The sequence below is a fragment of the Maniola jurtina genome, chromosome 17 (assembly GCF_905333055.1).
Source record: "Maniola jurtina chromosome 17, ilManJurt1.1, whole genome shotgun sequence".
NCBI classification, from domain to species: domain Eukaryota; kingdom Metazoa; phylum Arthropoda; class Insecta; order Lepidoptera; family Nymphalidae; genus Maniola; species Maniola jurtina.
In genome coordinates, this window is record NC_060045.1 from 11821157 (window position 1) to 11842370 (window position 21214).

At 37.5% G+C, this 21214-nt stretch overlaps 1 protein-coding gene across 1 annotated transcript; it reads left to right on the plus strand.

The window, feature by feature from the left end:
- Positions 1-5946: 5946 nt before the first annotated feature.
- On the plus strand, positions 5947-20409 carry LOC123873718 (sodium-coupled neutral amino acid transporter 9 homolog). Its single transcript, XM_045918725.1, has 12 exons — positions 5947-6268; positions 10151-10222; positions 11595-11724; positions 14357-14460; positions 14811-14968; positions 15245-15406; positions 16100-16300; positions 16743-16939; positions 17851-17955; positions 18060-18128; positions 18747-18910; positions 19821-20409. The coding sequence occupies exons 1-12, from the start codon at positions 6189-6191 to the stop codon at positions 19987-19989; spliced, it is 1611 nt and encodes a 536-aa protein (XP_045774681.1). The 5' UTR covers positions 5947-6188; the 3' UTR covers positions 19990-20409.
- The last annotated feature ends 805 nt before the right edge of the window (positions 20410-21214 follow it).

The following is a 21214-nucleotide window of genomic DNA, read 5'->3' on the forward strand; positions in this document are numbered from 1 at the left end:
CTCATAAGTGTTAGTTAAATTTTTTACGAATAAAATTCTCAAGTGTGTCAACGTCTACCACGAAGACCACTTATGGTATTTAATGAACGAAAAAATATTATAGTATACAACTTTAACAGTTTTTATATTTTAATTTGAGGAACGAAAATAAATTATCAATCTTATCAAAGCTCAAGACTGATTAATTGACTAACGTTACCGTAACAAAGTTACGTATTGATCTCGACTGAATAGCTCAAGACTGATAAAATAATATCACAAATTAGTACTAGGACAATAAACGCGTGTTCATATGGCATTGCAGTGTTTAAATTTTGTGCCAAAATTGAAAAGCGTGACTGGTCTTATGAGCTGGCAAATGTATCTCGTTGATTTTGTGAGATTTTAAAAAAAGTATTTTAATGTGTTTTTTTAAAATAAGATTTTTATCTTAGCTTAAAGCGTTACGACAATTTGATCTCTATCATGGAATTTATGGACTCGTATATTGTTGAAGTAAACGGGCCAAGGGTAAATCCTATTAGATTTAAGATGTTTTTCTTTAATTTAGAACTAAGCAATCATTTATTCGCGAGAACATGCATGTTTTTTTTTTTCGATTTTAAGTTTTAACCCTCTGTTTTTTCAATACATTTTAAACGAATACATAGAAAATCCGGACCAAGTTTTTATAAATGATTATTATGTTAAATAAAAATGTCCTCGCAGTTTTAATTTTTGATTATTATTATATAGTAACTGAAGTTTCCGTGTCCATATAACTATTTTTTTTAAACAATTTTGCCGCTTGATAAATCTTTTATCGTCATATTTTTATTAATATGCTGTGAAAAGACAACATCGCTATTGGCTAATGAGTTATGACAGATCGGTACCACGGAAAGTTTTGGACCACTTTTGACTTGATTTTGAATATCTCGTTTACGAGGAACTTTTTTATATTTTCAGCGTCTACTTAAGTGACAATTTAAGACATACCTACGTATAATACGCGATCTGCAGGCTTATATCGCGTATCTCGTCCTGTACTTTAGTTGTATACAGCTCGTGTCATTAAAAAACGAATCGAAAATTCGGTCATTCCCTCTCACTTACACGCTATACCTGTTTAAAGTGTATGAGTAAGACAGAATGATTAACACCATTTTCGATTCGATAACATTTGCTTTGTATGTAACTCGTGTCAGTAAGAATCGAATGGAAAATAGATGAAAAATTAATCATTCCTTCTCACTTACACGCTATACTTATTTATAGTGTATGAGTAAAATAGAATGATAATAATGAATCGATTTGAATTTTTATGGGCACTGAGTTACATACAAAGCCAATAGTTAGTCCAATAAATAATTGTATTACTGGCATTATGATCTTTGTCTATCACTAAAGTTAAGTGGCTAAACCTACCCAGTAACAAATTAAAGGTTTAACAGTTATTTAATGGACATTTTACAATAAAATGTCCGTTAAAAAACAATGAGATATGCAAATAAGCATGCAGATTGTTGATATATAAATTAGTTATAGTCGTAAACGCTGAAAAAGTTTTAATCGATTAACATTTTTTATCATTATGTTCGTGATTATCAAATATACGTTGTTTTGTACGAAATATTTTAAGTGCATTTTGATTTTAACCACATTAACATGCTAAATAATTTTTTGAATGTAATTTTTTTAGATGTTTAAGTTTTATATACTTTTAGTAATTGTTTTGATACATAGTGAATGCGCTACAATAAAACTATAGCTTACCTACCTGCTGAAAGAATTCATAGTCACCATTGATTTATGTATCAATTCATATACTTTTTATTTTATTTCATTTAAGATCATTTTAGTTTGTAATTGTTTTAATCATGAACTTGTGATTATGATTAACTGTTTTAAACTTTGATTATCAGATTTTTAGTACTAGGTTTAGTGATTATGAAATTTACATTTAAGTTCTAAATTGTGATTCCAAGGAAGTTTAATAAGTTTAAGATTTGAATTGTTCGCTCTGTTTTAGTTTTTTTTTAAATTTTAAAAGAAGTTTTGCATGATCAGTTTTTTTGCTTTGCCCATCGATGTTTTGGAATCGATGGTTTTGCCTGTCTCATTAAAGTTTTGAAAGTATAATAATATTTTGTTTGATTTTTTATAATAAATACCTACCTGCTGCACTGTATACCTAAATGTTCTTAATCTTCTATAATATATATATATAAAACTCTAAGTCCGGATTGACTGACTGACTGATATTTATATTATATGACTGATTTATACTAACGCACAGTCTAAGGGAAGGAAGAGGAAGGTTTTTGATCATTTTCTGACCTAACTAATACCATCTACGTATAAAAGCGCGAGTTGCATTGCAATAAAAAAATATACTTAGGTAGAACTCAGTGTTTAATTAGAACTTGTGCTTGCCACGATCAGAAACGTAGGTACTGCTTTTAGGGCTTAAATTACAGTTTATGAAAATCGTCATGTGCGCTATGCTTTATGTAGCGGGAAATAAATTGCAGTCGACTTACAATTTCTTCGCTACGAGTATGGAACTACAAACGGACATAGCTTTCATTTCAATCTTAAAACACTAGTGAATAGAATAGTGAAAGGTGCAGGTGCAAGGAATATTTTATATCGAGAGGATTTGTTTTATGTACCTAGGTAACTTTTACAGTGAATAAAACTAAGGTAGATAATCTTAAAAAAATAAGGTGCTGCCTCGTCAACATCTTCTTTTAACCTTCATCAAATCAATGCATTAAACTAGAATGAATTTTTCCAACGAAATTTTTTGTTATTTTCTTAGTTTTCATAACATAATTTTCATGTTTTAGTTTCCAAACGTTTGCCAAATGCCAAAACTGACATTTACTCTTGTCAGTGAGTTGTCAAATCATTGTGTCATTGTCAAACTTGTCAAATAAGTAATAACGATTCAAGAGTGTTACAGTGTTTTTATTGCATCATATTGTAATATTTATTGGAAAACATAATAAAAATGGGTAATGCGAGTGCTAAAGCAGTAGAAGTGAAAGTACCAGAGCCAGTGGCTCAAGCGAATGCAGAAAAACCGAAGCTAAAACCGTGCTGTGCCTGTCCGGAGACGAAAAGAGCGCGTGATGCTTGGTAAGGTTATTTGTTCATTTAGCCGCAAATAAAACTGTATTATCATTACGTAATACTGTCTAAAAAAAGATTATGGACAGATATTCTAGACCCTAAATTGCATATTACATATTTTAATTGGTTACGAGCCGATTTTGTGTTGTAAAGAGTATCAATGTAATAATTTTAAAAACTCTGTCCATAATATTATGGATAGCTTCTAAGCAGCCTTTTTATAGACTTTTTGGGCAATCAATTTTTTATATTAACCATAAAATTTAGAACCTATTCCTACTTTTTTCATAGTCAAACATTTCATACTTTTAATTCTCTTTTTTCCAGTATTATTGAAAATGGGGAAGAAAATTGTGGCCCATTGATTGAAGAACACAAGGCTTGCATGAGGAAAATGGGCTTCAATATCTAATATATTATCTACCAACTTACTACACTTTTAAATTGCTTTGAGGAATGGCTAGTTTTGCACTATTCTGATCCAAATCTCAGAACCCATGGATCAACAAAAAATTATGCTGAATTTGGATTGTCCTACCTACTTGTTATTTAGTTAGTATTGTACACTGTTTATTTCAGATTTGGATCAGATTAGTGCATAAGAAGTAAGAACCCTAAGTTTATGGGTAAGTTCAGCCAAGTTGGAGTCTTTGTGGAAAGAACCATCATAAGCACATCATCATTATCATCGTCAACTGATAGATGTCCACTGGACATAGACTCTCTAGTTAAGACTTCCACATGCCATGGTCTTCACCACCTGAATCCGCCAGCTCCTTGCAACTCATTTGATGTCGTTTGTCCACCTAACATAGGATCCAGGTACTTGAGATTTGCATGAAAGTTTTCTCTATAACGCAGACTCCCAGTAAGAAAGAATGTTCTGAAATACCTCTGAAGTGAAGCTACAATCGGTCATCTAGTACCGATATCACTAAATATTAGAGGAATTTGCTAAGTTATGTTCAAAATCTGTGACATAACACCAAACTCTGCATTTGCTCTCTTGGACAAATGATATGTATTGTAAAGCTGGTTACTACGCCGTGGGTATGCTGATAGAGTGAAAAATTAGAACTTGTTGTTATGAAAAGGCTTGCAGTCAAATTGGTTTACTCAAAGTTTCTTACTAATTAATGTCAATATTGTTTTAGTGACCAATTTGGGATTATTCTGTTCACCCAACCTAAAATAGCCAGCCTAGGGTGAACACTTGGAAACATGTGCAATGTGCATCTATCCACCCCAGACTAAATAATAATATGTAAATTTGCCATTCAAGGTGGATAGATGGACACACATTTCCAAGTAAAGTTCCTAAGGTGGCTGTTTTAAGGTGAAAAAACATATTAAGACCCAATTTGTAAACTAGTAATTATTACAGAATATTACAACATTTTGATTATTCTAAATAGACCTGTATTGTTTTAAGGTACATTCCAAAATACTATCAAAAATTTGTAATGTAATAATATGGAAAATGGTCAATGATTTACTTTTACTGTTTATGTACATACAACTAATGCAATTTTATTGAGATTGATATAACAATTTGTATTTTTAAATTATTGTCTTTTAACTAAAATTCACTATGCATGTAATTCATCATGTTCAACCCATTGCCGGCCCACTACTGACCACAGGTCTCTTCTCAGAGTGAGAAGGCTTTAGGACATAGTCTGCCACGCTGTCCCAATGCAGATTGGCAGTCTTCACACACCTTTGAGCACCTCTCAGGCATGCAGGTTTGCTCACGATGTTTTCCTTCACCGTTAAGGCAAGTGATATTTAATTGCTTAAAACATACATAACTGAAAAGTTAGAGGTGCGTGCCCGGGATCAAACCCCGGACTTCCGATTAGGAGTTAGACGTTCTAACCACTAGGTTATCACAGCTTTTTAGGCATGTAATTTGAAATAGTTATATAAAAAGTCATTATTTGATAATATTTAACAATCATTCATCAAATCATTAAAACATGTATTAAGTATTAGAAAAATATTAGCCAAAGAAATAAACTCTTCTGCTAATAACAAAAATTGCTAAAAATAATAAAAATTTCTAAAAATAATAAATCAGTATATTAGTGTACCTACTTCTAAAATTTTTTTTTGAAGCTTGTCTCACATTTATCAAAAAATTCAGGGCAATACTGACTTAATTAATATACTAAAATACTTATTAGAGATTTTAACTTCTCAGTTTTTTGAATGTAAAGATTTAATGATCAGTCTTGGCTTTTAAATAATATATAATACAATTACGTGATATATGTAAGATATAGTAACTAAATTGTCAAGAAAGATCTGCCGTAAATACTTTCAAAACCTTATTTATTTTTTAGGTTACTTAACTAGTGTAATATAAATAAAGTCATTGTTGTTATGTTTGTTGTTTTATTTCTCTGCTACCTAAATACCTGTTTTTATATAATAAAATATTTCACACACCTTTGAGAACATTATATCGAGAAAAAGGTACGCAGCGCCCTGGCCCCCCTGATAACTCAGGCATGCAGGTTTCTTCACAAAGCAATTTTTCCTACAGCGTTAAAACAAGTGATATTTAAATGCTCAAAACGCACATTACTCCGAAAAGTTAAGAGGGATCTCTCCGTCACTCGCTCCATACAAACGTAGTTCCAATTTCATTTGAATATTAAGCAACCAAAGTCCAAGAGGTGCGCGTCACCACTCAGCAAGTAGTATGTATAGGTACCTATCTAAAGTTTTATATAATAACAATGTACCTACTCAGTACTCACACTATCACTATTATAATATGTATAAAATACCTACTTATTTATTTACCAGACGTCAGCCCGATTATCTTCAGTTCTTACTTAGTAACGTGCCTATGCGCAACTTAACTGATTTTTAACACAAATGTTTCGAAATGTACGTTTAAATTGAAACTCAAAGCCCATTTTATAAATTGGTACTTCTTTAGTCTAAATTTGAATGTTTTAAATAATGGTTTTTATTTAAGTTTGGAAAATTAACGCCAGTGTGTGAAAACTGAAATTAATTATATTAGGTAACTACTTAGAATAAATATTTAATTAAACAACATGAGGTTAAAAAGAAATTCTACGAAAAATAGCGAAATAGATTCGACGGCCAGTTCGGTGAAATCTGCTGATAGTTTTGGGTAAGTATTTTTTTTTAATTTTCCATCACACCAATATTATAAAGGCGAAAGTTCGTGTGTGTGTGTGTGTGTATGTTTGTTACTCCTTCACGCAAAAACTACTGGACAGATTGAGTTGAAATTTAGAATGGAGATATATTGTACCCTGGATTAGCATATAGGCTACTTTTTATCCCGGAAAATCAAAGAGTTCCCACGGGATTTAAAAAAAAAACTACATCCACGCGAATGAAGTCACGGCCATCAGCTAGTTAAGAATACTACCTAGGCTCAAGTACTGTCCAAGCTAAGAAGGTAGAAACTAAAAGTTCATTCCAGTTGTAGTTTTCGTCGTCATGATGAAGAAACGCTATACACAGTTGCCTCAAAAAACCCGAAATGAGGAGAAGGGTTATCGCGAAAAGAGGTTTTTGGGTATACTTACCTACTAAAAAAATTGCCTATCTGTCTGTCGTATCTTTTAACACTCGTGAAAGGATACAGAACCTATAGGATACTTCCCATTGACCTGGAACATGACCATTGACCTTTTTTTCTATTCAAATACAAGTTAGCCCTTGTCTGTAATCTCACCTGGTGGTAAGTGATAATGGAGTTTAAGATGGAAGCGGGTTAACCTGTAAGGGGTATGGCAGTTTTAATTAAACCCATACTCCTTTGGTTTCTACACGGCATTGTAGCAGAAATTAATCGCTTGGCGGCACGGATTTGTCGGTAGGGTGCTAAGTAGCCACGGCCGAAGCCTCCCATCAGACCAGATCAGTAGAAATTATAAAATTCCAAACCCCTGCCGGGAATCAACCCGGGGTCTCCCACTAATGAAGACCACAGCACTTACCACTGCTGGTACGGAGGCCGTCACAAGTTTGGCAGTCATCACGCGAAAATATCTTCTAACTCCTTTTAATTTCGGGTAAAAGCATGCCTATCAGCGATAAAAAAACCGGCTAAGTGCGAGTCAAACTCGCGCACCGAGGGTTCCGTACTCGGGTATTTTTTCCGACATTTTGCACGATAAATCAAAAACTGTTATGCCTACAAATAAATAAAAATCATTTTAGAATGTACAAGTGAAGCCCTTTCATATGATACCACACTTAGTATAGTTATCTTACTTTGAAAGTTGAAACACATTCAAATTTTTTTTTGAATGATGTAACCACAAATTCGCGGTTTTCGGATTTATTCCTTTACTTGTGCTATAAGACCTACCTACCCGCCAAATTTCATGATTCAGGTCAACAGGAAGTACCCTATAGGTTTTCTTGACAGACACGACGGACGGACAGACAGACAACAAAGTGATCCTATAAGGGTTCCGTTTTTCCTTTTGAGGTACGGAACCCTAAAAAGCGGTTATATAGCCTTGTGGCTTAGTGGTTTCAGCCTCATATTTGAGGGGTTCGGGGTTCGATACCGGGCACGCACCTTTAACTTTTCAGAGTCATGTGCGTTTCACTTTGAAGCAATTAATTATATTGGTGAAGGGAAACATCGTGAGGAAATCTGCTTGCCTGTAATAATCTCCATAATGTTCTGAAAGGCGTGTGAAGTGTGCCAAACCACACTTGGCTAGCATGGTGGACTATGACCCTTGACTCTTCTTATTTTGACGGTCTTTTTGACGCAGTGGTAAGCGCTTTGGTCTTATTCTGGACGTTCTGGGTTCGATTCCCGCTAGGGGTTTGGAATTTTATAATTTGTAAATCTCTGGTCTGATCTGGTACGAGGCTTAATAGCCATAGCCATGGCCGAATCCTTTTTTTGATGTAGCATCCGGTAGGACAATTTTTTTCGTATAAAATATAGCCTATGTCACCCGGACCTTTAAAACGAATCAATTGACACTACATTCATCAAAATCGGACCGGTAGTTTAGACACTACGGTGGAACACACAGAATCTGGATACAAACATACATACATATATACATACGTACCTTCCTACAACCCTTCCTTTTAGCTTTCCCGCAGTCGGGTAAAAAACGCTTTGTGTGCAAACTTGTGGCTGCAGAACTTGTACAGAGAGCGATCACCTTTATCCTTGTAGATTTCAAAAGCTCCCAGATTACGTCTGTCATTCATGACTCATCTTCAGGCCAGGCTTACATTGTTGCAGGTTTAAGAGCTAGTATCTAGAAAATCTTAGTGTTTAATAAAAGTTTTTATTCGCTAGGTTTGTAGGTATATTTTAGGTCATATTTTTTTTCTAAAGATACTTAATCTAAAAAAAAATAAGCAGAACAATAAAGCAATCTTAATTATTTAAGTAGATACCTACATAACAGCTTGTTGACCTTTGGGTACGGATTTGCAGAATCCTGTCCCCTATAATTGGTAAGGTAACTCAAGAAATAATGATAGGTACTACTTACTAGGTAATATCTACCTAAGCTATGATAGCCTAGTTGTTAGAACGTCCGCCTCCTAATCAGAGGTCGGAGGTTCGATCCCGGGCACGCACCCCTAATTTTTCTTTAACGGTGAAGGAAAACATGGTGAGGAAACCTGCATACCGAGAGATCTCCATGTTCTCCAAGGTGTGGCAGACTATGGCCTAAACCCTTCTCATTCTGAGAGGAGACCCATACTCAGTAGTGGGGCGGAAATGGGTTGATCATGATGATGATGATGACCTACCTAAGAATAAGTTTTATACCGCAAGTTGTTAGCTTCTTCTTTAAAAATAACTTTAAAATGCATAGCTTGCTACCTAGGTACCTAGACCTACAGAAGTGAATAGTTTTAGCTTTTATGAAATACCTCCTTAAATCTTCCTACCGGCTCTCAGGCCAGTACGGAAATGAGTAATAATTGTTTACGATTACATTATTAATATAACAATTATTATATTATTAGTATCGCAATAAATCGTGCAAACAGCTTGTCAATCGTCGCAACGTCGCTAATATTATCTGGCAAGCCAAGGATCAAGGGAGTTCGTGTTATCTCCTTGAATTTAAATAAAACCGTAGTTACTTATACTTACTTAGGTACTTCTAAATGATATACTTATACTTAGAAATTACTTAAAAATTAAAATAAGTTTATTTTTAAGTAGATAAGTAGGTACCTACTTATGTGACAGTTAACAGAAAGTCCTTGGCTTGCTTTACCCGCGTATTTGGGTCAAGCTCGATACATAATATTTAAGGTCCGTCCAACACTTTATTCTTTATAAAGGATATTAGCCATGCTAATCATAACTAATACTCCCCTTTCCTCTCCAATTAAGTGTAAAGCTTGTGCCAGGAGTGGGTACGACAATAGCGGAACAGGTGGGCTTTGAACCGCCGACCTTTCGGAATTCAGTCCGCTCCTCAACCGTTGAGCTATCGAGGCTCAGTGAATGTACCTATTCTACTCGCCCACCCACCCTGCACCGATTCAGAACCCGCGCAGTTCTTGAAGATACTAAATGTGCCCACGCACTCAAACTGAACTGCGCGTCGCGGCAGCGCCCCGCACGATATTCTCTCCAACCGCGACGCGCGTACCGCGTAGCGCGTCACTGCCGCGCGTCGCAGCTGGAGAGAATATCGTGCGGGGCGCTGCCGCGACGCGCAGTTCAGCTGCAGTTCAGTTTGAGTGCGTGGGCACCTTGACGCGAGACGGAGTATGTAGGCCGCATTGACCATCCATTAACTTTAATTAAAGGGCTAAGAGGTATCTAGCTCATAGTAGGTACTATCATTACCTTACTTAAGTGTGAGTTTCGCATTTTAAGTCCGAGACTAGGCGAATGCCTGTGGTGCGCAGGCGGTTTTATGTCTAAAGTCTATAGGGGGTGGTCTGTGAGTCTAACTGAATGCTGATAAGTCATTATGTTTGTTATAATATTTATATATGAAAGTACATAATAATATGTATATTTTCTTTACAGCATATTTGGCAGCGCATGTTCGGATTGTTCAGAATGCGAATACGGCGCGGAAAGAAAATGTCACATCTACGGGTAAGTTCCAACTTACCTTGTTTTCTATTCGATGACAAGTGAGCTATTGCCTGCGACCTGACTTGATTACGGACGATGGTGTAACCTAAGGTTGAGATCTCTTTTTTTTATTCAAATACAAGTTAGCTCTTGACTGCAATCTCACCTGGTGGTAAGTGATGATGCAGTCTAAGATGGAAGCGGGCTAACCTGGAAGGGGTATGGCAGTTTTTTATTTAACCCATATCCCATTGGTTTCTACACGGCCTCATACCGGAATGCTAAACCGCTTGGCGGCACGGCTTTGGCAGTAAGGTGGTAACTAGCCACGGCCGAAGCCTTCCACCAGACCAGAAATTTAGAAACTATAGAATGTCGGTTACTCGACCTGTCGCGTACTATACAGTAGCAGATACCTACCCAGTGCTTATCGAATTGTGAAATCACTCTCTAGGTAAATGTTCAAACATAAAAGTGCAATCACGTGTGCCCCGTGGCAGTTTATTAAACCCCTAATCGGTTTCTACGCGCATCGAACCCGAATCTCGAAAAGTCGTAAAAGTCTCGTTTCGTAGAAAATCACTCCACCTACTTATCGCTTGCTGATAGGACTTTCCTTTTCACGCCAATAAATAATTCATGATAGGTCTACTAATATCACACTAATATTATAAAGGCGAAAGTTTGTATGTGTGTGTGTGTGTGTGTGTATGTTTGTTACTCCTTCACGCAAAAACCACTGCACGGATTTGGCTGAAATTCGGAATGGAGATAGATAATATCCTGGATTAGCACATAGGCTACTTTTTATCCCGGAAAATCGAAGAGATCCCACGGGGTTTTGAAAAACAATTAGGCTTTTACAAATATGAAGGTCGAGTGTCGGCCTGTCTACTACCTTTTCAAGGCCCATCCGATACAATTTTTTTGTCGAGGTAAATACAGAGCTTTCATCCCGCAGATGGACGTAGACTACTTTTTATCCTGGAAAGTCAAAAGGTCCCATGGAATTTTTCAAAACCTAAATCCACGTGGATGAATTCGAGGGGAATGGATGTGGCTACTCTTTATCCTAGAAAATCTAAGAGGTCCCACAGCATTTTTAAAAACCTTAATACACGTAGACAAAATCGCAGGCTTCATCTAGTAAAATACTACTTATTAACCTAGTTTTTGTTGTATAGACGTGACAACGTCTTATAATTCGATAGAGCCGGCTGCACGCACGAAAAAACATGACTCATGCGGCGTTACCTCGCTCTGAGGCGTTCCATGTAAGGCTTGAAGTGCAAGCGAGAGCGCGGAACGAGCGACAAAGAAGCACAATCGGCCTTTGTTGTCACGTTCAACTATCGTCAGTAAACCGACTTTACAGACAACCAATTTTTTATAGCAATATATCGAGCTCGAGCTGCACAAACCTGAGTTTCCACAGCGCGGCCGATCGCGAGACGCACCCTCTGCTGCTCAGCCCCAACCTCACCAACACTTACAAGTCCATCAGTAGCAGTACAGACACACTGGTAAGATATCTGCGTAGTGGTTAAGAAATTGGTAGGTACCTATTTATTTTGAGCCCAGAGACGTACCCACATAGGGAGACGTGGTCCACAATGGATCGCGAATTTTTACCCGACTCAACTGCGGCAAAGACAAAAGGAAGGTTTATGTTTTTAACAGTCTATGTATGTATGTTTGTATGTATGTTTGTATCCTTTGTGAGTTCCACCGTAGTGCCTAAACTACTGTACCAAATTCAAATTCAAAATATTTTTATTCGATTAGACTTTTACAAGTTCTTTTGAATCGTCAAAAGCATCTACCACTGGTTAGGAATGCCTTGCCGATTTTGATGAATGAGGTGTCAATAGAGTCGTTACAAAGGTCCGGGTGACATTGGCTGTATTTTATACGAAAAAAATTTACACGGATGTTACATCAAAAAAAGTGGAGGTCTCCAAAAAATTATTGTGCTATTGTATCGAGTGGGGATATCAAATGAAAGAGGAAAAAATTCTGAGCTCATGGATATAAATGTACAACAACATTAAAATATACCAAGCAACGGAAAACAATTTAACTCTTTAATCTTTGAAGATCGCATTCGGGTTTTAGTTTTCAACTTTTTCGAATAAGTTTGCTAGATAATAAATTACAAAGCAATGTGAAGTTCGTTCACTCTTAAGAAAATACCTACTTTATTAAATTTAATTCGTTAAGTAGGTACCAACATCAATAATCTTTATCAGTTACCGACGTGCGAGTTTGAACTTTCTGTGGGTGTCGGTTCTACTAATTATCTTCCTTATTATAACAATAAATTAATTACTTACATGTAACTCGAGATAAAAAAATTGTAAACAGTAATGGCCAGACGGGGGTTAATACTTTCTCGCGCAGGTTTGGATGATGGATGTTTAAACTGGCATCTATGTAAAACAATTTTATTACATCACTACCGGATGCCCGCAGCTTCGCCCGCGTGGATTGGTCAGATCCCCTGCAGCATCAGGATTGAGGAGTTGGACTCCAAATTTTTTATGAAACAATGTCGCGAAGTTCCTCTATCGATTAAAAAAGAAACGACGCAAATCGGTTCAGAAATCTCGGATATTTCGGTGTACATATGTAGAAAAACACAACTCCCTTTTTGAAAGTCGGTTAAAAAAGTAGCCTATGTTACTCCTTGGTCAATTCTCTACTTGTCTGTGAAAATCCCGTCAAAATCGGTTCAGCCGTTCCGAAGATTAGCCTTTTCAAACAGACAGACAGACAGACAAAAATTTAAAAAACGTGTGATTGAGTTATGGTATCGTTCAAATAACCATATGACCTTAATATGCGGTAGTTATTTCGAAATTACAGACAGACACTCTAATTTTATTTATTAGTATAGATTAAGTAGTTGAACCATGAGCACTTGCCTACAATCAAAAAGTCGAAATCATTGGCAATGTTCTTGCATGAGGCTTGGTTCATTTTAGTTGGACTGGGTCCAAGGCAGGTTTTATTATTCTTATACAAGTTAGCTCTTGACTGCTATCTCACCTGGTGGTAAGTGACGCAGTCTAACATGGAAGCGTGCTAACTTGGAAAGGTTATGACAGTTTCATTGAACTCATAGCCATAAGCAGTTTTTACGCGGCACCATACCGGATGCTAAATCGCTGGGCGGCATGGGTTTGCCAGTAAGGTGATAAACTGGTAACTAGCCACGGCCGAAGCTTCTCCACCAGACCTGACCAGAGACAATTTTGAAATTATAAATTCCAAAGTTGCTTTCGCCGGGAATCGATCCCAGAACCTTCCACATTAAAGACCATAGCGCTCACCACTGCACCAAGAGTCAATCAGTCCAAGGAGTGTAAAAAAAATTATTTGCCGGCCCTGGATAGAAATGACGAGTGGACTATTCCGCTCGTTTTATCTCCTCTCTTATTAGCTCGTTATTACATGTATGTAGAGTCCGTGAGAATTCGTTGCTTGACAACAGATATCGGGAAGTTTAAACAAATAAATGAAAAACACAACCGACCAGCCAGAAATCGTCCCAAGCTGGTTACAGCGTCATATATCGTCTACACCACGTCTACGCAAAGTCCCAGAAATCATTTCTTGGTCGAGTACCTATACGTTTTTGTAACATGATTCCGAAAGAGTTCTTAGATTTGGCATTGCATAAAGTTAACAGCTCTTTCACACAGGCTGCGTTAACGTAGACGTAGCGCGTCCCATTACGTTGTAATGTATGGAACTGTATGAACTATGGCATACCGCTTGCGTGGCGTGAACGTTCGCGTAGACGTAATGCGTGCAGTTATGTCTACGGATTTACGCGCGTCACAAATATGTAAGTGTCACGCGTACGTGCTTGGTGTGAATCGGCCTTAAGTCTTGGTGGTATTATATTTTTGCCATTTATTAATAGTTTTATCAGAAATCTAAACCTTTGAACTGTGTTCTGCAGATATTTCAAATACGTAGCCGCTTATCTAATATACCTATTACATACTTATTTAAAACCCATTACGACACTCTATTCAATATACCTATACTAATAAGTTAACTATGTATTAAAAAAAACTTTTTACAAGGTAATGAAAAGCTAAACTGTTTTACTTTTACAACAATATCAACTAAAAATTTCTATTGCAGGGTCCCGGAGAGTTGTCAGCGAGTGATATTATAGCCACATACAAAAAAACTCTTCAGAAAACCGTCATTGTGGAGAAGAACAGGCAAAGTTCTCTAGTCACAATGTAAGTAAAATTTTATCTATTTGATGTTCTATTAAAATGCTATTTAAGTATTGTAGCTTTTGTGCCTGCTGGTATAATATTCACGCACAAAAGTTATGTTACATATTTGCTAAAAAAATAATCAACGAAAACTAAAAGCTCCGCTAAAACAAATCAATGCCTTACAAATAAAAATACAGAAAATCAGTTGTCAAATTAATTTAATTTATGAATATTTAAGACCCTTACGGCCTTACCGAAAAAACTTAAACAAGGTCACCTTTAATATGTGCATTTATATGTGCTGGGTTCAACACTTGTTCAAACTACGCTTGAAGGTTTTGTTAATTTTTGATAATTTTTCTTTGCAGTTTTTCAGTATGGAACACGATAATGGGGTCATCTTTATTGACCATGGCGTGGGGCGTGGAGCGTGCAGGGTTGCCGACTGCGTTATTCCTGATCATATTTATGTCAGCCCTGTGTCTATATACCGCCTATATATTGCTGAGAGTCAATTATTATCATGGTTAGTTATTATTATCACTTTCTTATTTGTAGGTTCGGTTGCCCACGAAGTGTGTATAACGATCATGGTACACAATTTGATAGCTAAAATTTTATGCGTCTAGATCATAGAGCATCACCTATTTAGGTAGTTTAATATATTTTCGTGTGTTTTAGTTTAGACTTACTCGTATAGTAAAATTTACGATTCCGATCACTGTTTAAACCTTCATTTATTTGTAGGTTTCTTTGTAACTAGGTACTTCTGTTTCCATTACCACGGTATTCTATTTCCCAGGCACTGAGACCTGCGAGGTTCCAGCACTATGCCGCTTGTTGCTCGGCGCAGGCACGGCAGCGGTCGCACACGCCTTCAGCTTGTTGGTACTCCTGGGCGCCAACGTGCTGTACTGGCTCCTCATCTCCAACTTTCTCTACCACACCGTCAACTACCTCATGGGTGAGACTCTTTGACAAAGCATCCTCTAGTTATCATCTTCATCAGCCTTTACTTATTCTTAAGGACTACTTCTTCCCGGTGCTGAGCGAGTCTCCTCCATGTGTTTCCGACAATCTTGGTGATATCATCGGGCTCTAACCTTTCTTTTTCCCGTAAGTACGTGGTTTCAATTCAAGTAGTAAACAGGCCCATCGGTCATCTGTGGTACAGGGTACTACAGACATGTGGGAAGAATTACTTTCGTACATCCATTGCCTCATTGGGGATAGATTGAGATTTAATATTAAAACCCCTTGATGCCTACTTACAACACATATTTATACCTAATATTGGATTTGAAGGATTAGAAGAAACCACGCTTTCCTTGCTCGACGTCTTTTAGACTCGTTATGAAGATATGCCCCCAAATTGCTGTTCTTCAGCTTTGCTGCTGTCTTTCGCGATTACAAAAGATGATGGGGATGGAAGGACCCAGGAATTGAGCCTTTGTACAATTTGTGCCTGTAATAGTAGCCTTTTATACTCGTATTACATTACTTTCTTTAATATTTAACTATGGTAGATTACTATTTTTTTCATATTTATTTGGTACATTTATATACTTATCTGCTAATCATCAACCGTAAATTTTGTCTTACGTACCTACTTATAAGTGTTATCTATTATAATTTTATCTGTTTTCTTGTTTTCCAGAACTAAGTTCGCCAAATGCTACAGCTTTCAACGCAACAGTCCTCTGCCCTACAGACGCACTCATCACCCCCTCCGCCCCCATCGCAGCACCCTCCCCCTACTGGGGGCTCCACACCACTGTCCCCTTTTACGTGGCAATCATCGTGTTCCCACTTCTGAACTTTACGAAGGTCTCCTTCTTCACCAAGTTTAATTCTTTGGGTGAGTTGATTATTATACTTATTTTTATCATCTTTGAGTTTGATGGTATTTTCGGCATCTTCCCGAAATAAGGAAAATGAAAAATTATTATCCTGTAACTATGCCTAGAAATCTTGGCATCTCTAAATACGTTACTATTAAGTTTGCAAAGATATAACTAATTCACTACCTGCTTAGAATGGGAAAAACGTTCATCAGAGAGGTTCAAATCTTGAAGGGGTCAACGATTACTTAGAGAGGAGAGAAAGGCACTAGTAGGTCTATTTAACAAAGACTACAGTGTGTATAAGGAGGTCTATAACTTGGAATCCGAAGTTTTGAACGAGAAAGATGTTTGAAAATGAAAGAAATTGTACTGTCCGTTTTTAACTTCCTTATTACCATTAGGTACATCAGAAAATAAAGAGAGCAGAGGTATTTGAAGTAAATCTTTTGATTTCAGGTACATTATCAGTATTCTACCTCCTGATCTTCATAATAGTGAAGGGTTGGATGTGGGGCATCAACATGAGCGCGCTCACGGCCGGCGTGCACGGCGGCGGCGACGCGGCTGTGCTGAGCGGCATGCTGGCGCTGTCCTTCTACATACACAACATCATCATCACTATCATGAGCAACAACGCAAGGCAGGAGAAAAATGTAAGCTGATGGAAATTACAGGCTTTATACAGACAGTAACCAGAACGCTAGCAAAAACGAAAACAGGTGATAGTACTGATAAGATGTCACAAAAAGAAAACACGAAAACAATAAATAAAAAATTCTGTATTTTTTAAAGTTCACAATTTATATATTGCCAATAAAACATCTGACTGACGCTAGAGGTCAAGAAACTTCACGGAAATAGGTCACTCGAAGTCAATGCCGCATTCGTAGGTGCGGCACTAAGCCGAGTTTAGCACGCTGCACAATGTGGGTTTGAAAAATACTAAATCACTAAAAATACACGATAAGGCAAATGGGTATTGGCAGTTACGCTCAGTTTTTGCCCGCGTTCTGGTTACATAGTGTATATCAGTGTTCTTCCCCCTTATCTACGTAATAATCAAGGGTTGGAACTTGGTATGCTGAAGCTGTTCTTCTGCATATTCAACATAATAGTTATTATTGTCACTTACTTATATCATGAGCACTATGCAAGACAGGAGATAATTTAGGTTTGTGTAAAGTTGATGGAAATTACTAGAATTTTGTCGGATGGTCTACATCCTAATCTTCATAATAGTCAAGGGTTAGATTCGCGGCGAAGCACGCGAAATTATTCGTAAACGAATATATGATTGTATTTTCACGTGCAAAACCGGCCACTGACCCGATGGACCCCATCGCTGGTGGCGCTACGTTTCTCGCAACACCTCTCAACACCATAAACGGAGAAATGCGCGACGGGATGTACCACGCAAAGCGCCGCATAACCCGTAAAGAGCCTGTCGGTGACGCGACCTTGAAGTTTTCACCCACCCCAAAATCGCCCGATGCATGGACGTATTAAATAGCTTTATGGCCCGATGCGCTTTAACAATGTGAATGACAGAATTATTTTTTTCCAGGGTCGAGATCTGTCGATAGCGTTTCTATTGGTGACTGTGACCTACGTGTTGGTCGGTGTGGTGTTCTACATTTGCTTCCCGCTCGCCAAGTCCTGCATAGAAGATGTAAGTTACCCTGTTTATACTTGAATCACTTTCTTCGCTAGATACTCGTATGTTAATTTTGGTTCCTTTTTGACCCGCAAAATTGACGCTGATTTTGCTTTCAGAATATCTTGAACAACTTCGAAATGCATGACGTTATGACCGCGATAGCAAGAGCGCTATTGCTTTTTCAGGTACGTAAATTCAGTTTTCTTCAACCTATTAGACATGAGTTTGAACAGAGTAACTTCTGAGTTTCGTAGGCTCTTTTCTCAGTAGAATCTCCTTTTCGAACGATGAGGATAATCTTGATTTGTCATAACTAAGGCTTGACAAGTTTCTCACACTACATGAAGTAATATTTTAATTTTAATTTAAAGAATACTTAGGTTGTTAGTGGATTCTATGTATTGAGTTCATTTTGAAAATAATAATTGGTGTGAGTGAATCACTCTCACATTATAAAACTGCAATACTTCAGTTGTCTACATTAATTTATTAGACAACTTTTGAAATGTTTTCTAGTCTAATTTTTAGGTTCAGGTCATGTTATAGGTATACTTATCTCACAATTAGTTTCCGCACTGATATGAATGCCTAGGAAAGGCTTTTAGCTCAGTGGCCGAGATCTATAGAGCGTACCTACTTTGACTTTGCGAAGACTTATGTTTCTGTTAAAACGAGACAGCATTACATCGCCGACATAAATCTATCCCGTTTTAACAGAAACCAAAGTTAAAGTACGCTCTATAGATCTCGGCCTTCTAGACTCTAAACGAAATACACTTAGTAAAAACTACTTGTCCCCACAGGTAATCACAGTATACCCGCTAGTAGTATTCATGATAAGATGTGAAGCTGCGCAGTTGTGTGCCAAAGCGGCCGCGCGTGGCCCCGGCGTCGTCATCAACCTGGCGGTGGTCGCGCTCAGCATACTGGTCGCGTGCTTGTGCCCCAACATTGGCACCATCATCAGGTACCATTTTTATTGAAAACATTACAATAAAGGCCGACTCACACCAAGCACGCACACGTGACACGTGCGTAGTGACGCGCGTAAAGCCCTAACACACCGGGTTACGCATACGCCAACGCTTTACGCAAGCGGTGTGCCATTTTTCATACACTTCGCGCTACGTCTACGCTTACGCAGCCTATGTGAACGAGCTCTTATCTAATTACTATAATTAATCATTCCCGCGTAGAATGGTGCCAAGAATACTGGCTACATTTTCGCGCTGGACAGCCAGGCTGATCCGTTGCGCAAAATTAATCGCGGTGAAATATCTCGTTAATTTTTTTTGCACTAAGACTCCATGGCCCCAGGGTCTCCACAGCAAACGGAACAAAAATGTAACTCGCGATCAGATAACTGTCATATAGATTCACTCTATAGTCATGATCCACTCCGATTAGAGCCAAAAAAGACAAAACGTGGGCCACTCTGGTAGGTATTTAGTGCCAGAACGACCGCGTTTGGTACAACCATCACTTTGGTTTGAGGTCGCCTCGTTAGCATATATTGGTTACCACAACCTATAGCAGCTTGCAAGCAAAGCAAGGGAGTCGAAATAACTTTACTACTTATATTGACTACCTATCAGCAAATCACATAATAAACACCACAGTTGGACGCACTATATGCACAATTTAAATTTTTTGATCTTCAAAACTCAGCCCACTAAGCCTTCTTCAAAAATAAGCCTGTATCATTCTTCCGCAAACCATGTTTTATCTCACGAACCGTTTCAGTGAAACGGTATACCTACCTGTAATTTTTTGGTTACACCTTTCGCATGAAAATGACTAGTGGAAGGGGTCAAAACCCTCAATAATGAGGATAACACCGCAGAGCTATATAAGTAGTTTATTTTACTTGTTACCAGGTACACAGGAGCGATAAGTGGTCTAGTGCACGTGTTCGCGCTTCCATCGTTTCTGCAGATGCGCTCACTCCATCTGCGAAGGAAGTTGACCGTATGGAAAGTACTGTTTTATTCCGCCATTATTGCTTTTGGAACTGTTAATTTAGTCATGCAGTTTTTCATCGCGTAGATTCGGCGAGTCCAGATCAAGCGGCTTATAGGGGGACTTTTAGGACTGTTTTTGCTGTGGAAACGACTATAAGCGGTATAAGCACGCTCACTCCGCAGTAGCAGTCTTCCAATACTTTCGCACCTATACACGACAGACAGACAGAAGTGGACAGACGACATCAAACGAGTCGCAGGAAGCCGCTAGATTCAGGCGGCGCAAAATCGTGGAAGTCTCGACGAGAGACCTAAAATCATAACCCTTCCTTTTGGCTTCGCCGCAGTCGGGTAATGGGTTGCATCTCGGAAACGTATTTAAAAAATATATATAATGAACATTATTTGTTCACAACATAATTTGTAAACAAACATTTACGATAACGTGTATTGTAACTTTATTTAGGTATAAGATTCTAGTCAATAAAACAATATTTAAACTTGATTGTATTTTTTATTTATGAAAAATCATTTTTTGTAAAAAGATGATAAAATTCAATCCATGTAAAAAAAAACAAAAAACAGTAATTTGTCAAATTCTTTGGCTATATAAGTAATTAACAATAAATATAAGAAATGCTATTTTTTGTTATAATCTTTATACTTATAATAATGATACATTAACAATCCAATATACAATATAGTTAAATAGGCGGCCTTAGCGCTGAAAATAGCGATCTCTTCCAGCAGGGCGATTCAGAAGAGTTCGATAACTTTATTATCGATCGACTCGGTACGTTTTCAATTGAAAATTCATCTTATCGTACGATAACTTACCGAATCTTTCGATAATAATGTTATCGAAGTGTTCTGAATCGCCCTGCAGGCAACCTAAGGGTAGTGGCCAAGGGCAGAGAATATAATAAAAATTAAAGAAAGATGAAGCAGCATGTATAGTTTGTAAGATTCGGTCAATAGATGAGTACCGGCTAACTTTTTCCTTTAGTCTGCGATAATTATTATTTAAATAAAATAAAAAATAATAAATCGTGTATCCAATCGGTTAGGCCTCATTTACACGAGAGCTATTGTAAACGTCCGTTAAAAAGCGTCCAAATATAACAAAACTAGAGGATGGCCGCGGCTTCGCCCGCGTGGATTTCAGTTTTTTTAAATCCCGTAGGAACTCTTCAATTTTCCGGGATAAAAAGTAGTCTATGTCCTGCCCCGGGATGTATCCCAAGTCTGTACCAAATTTCATTAAAATCGACTGTGGCCGTGAAAACGTAGCAGACAGACAGACAGACAGA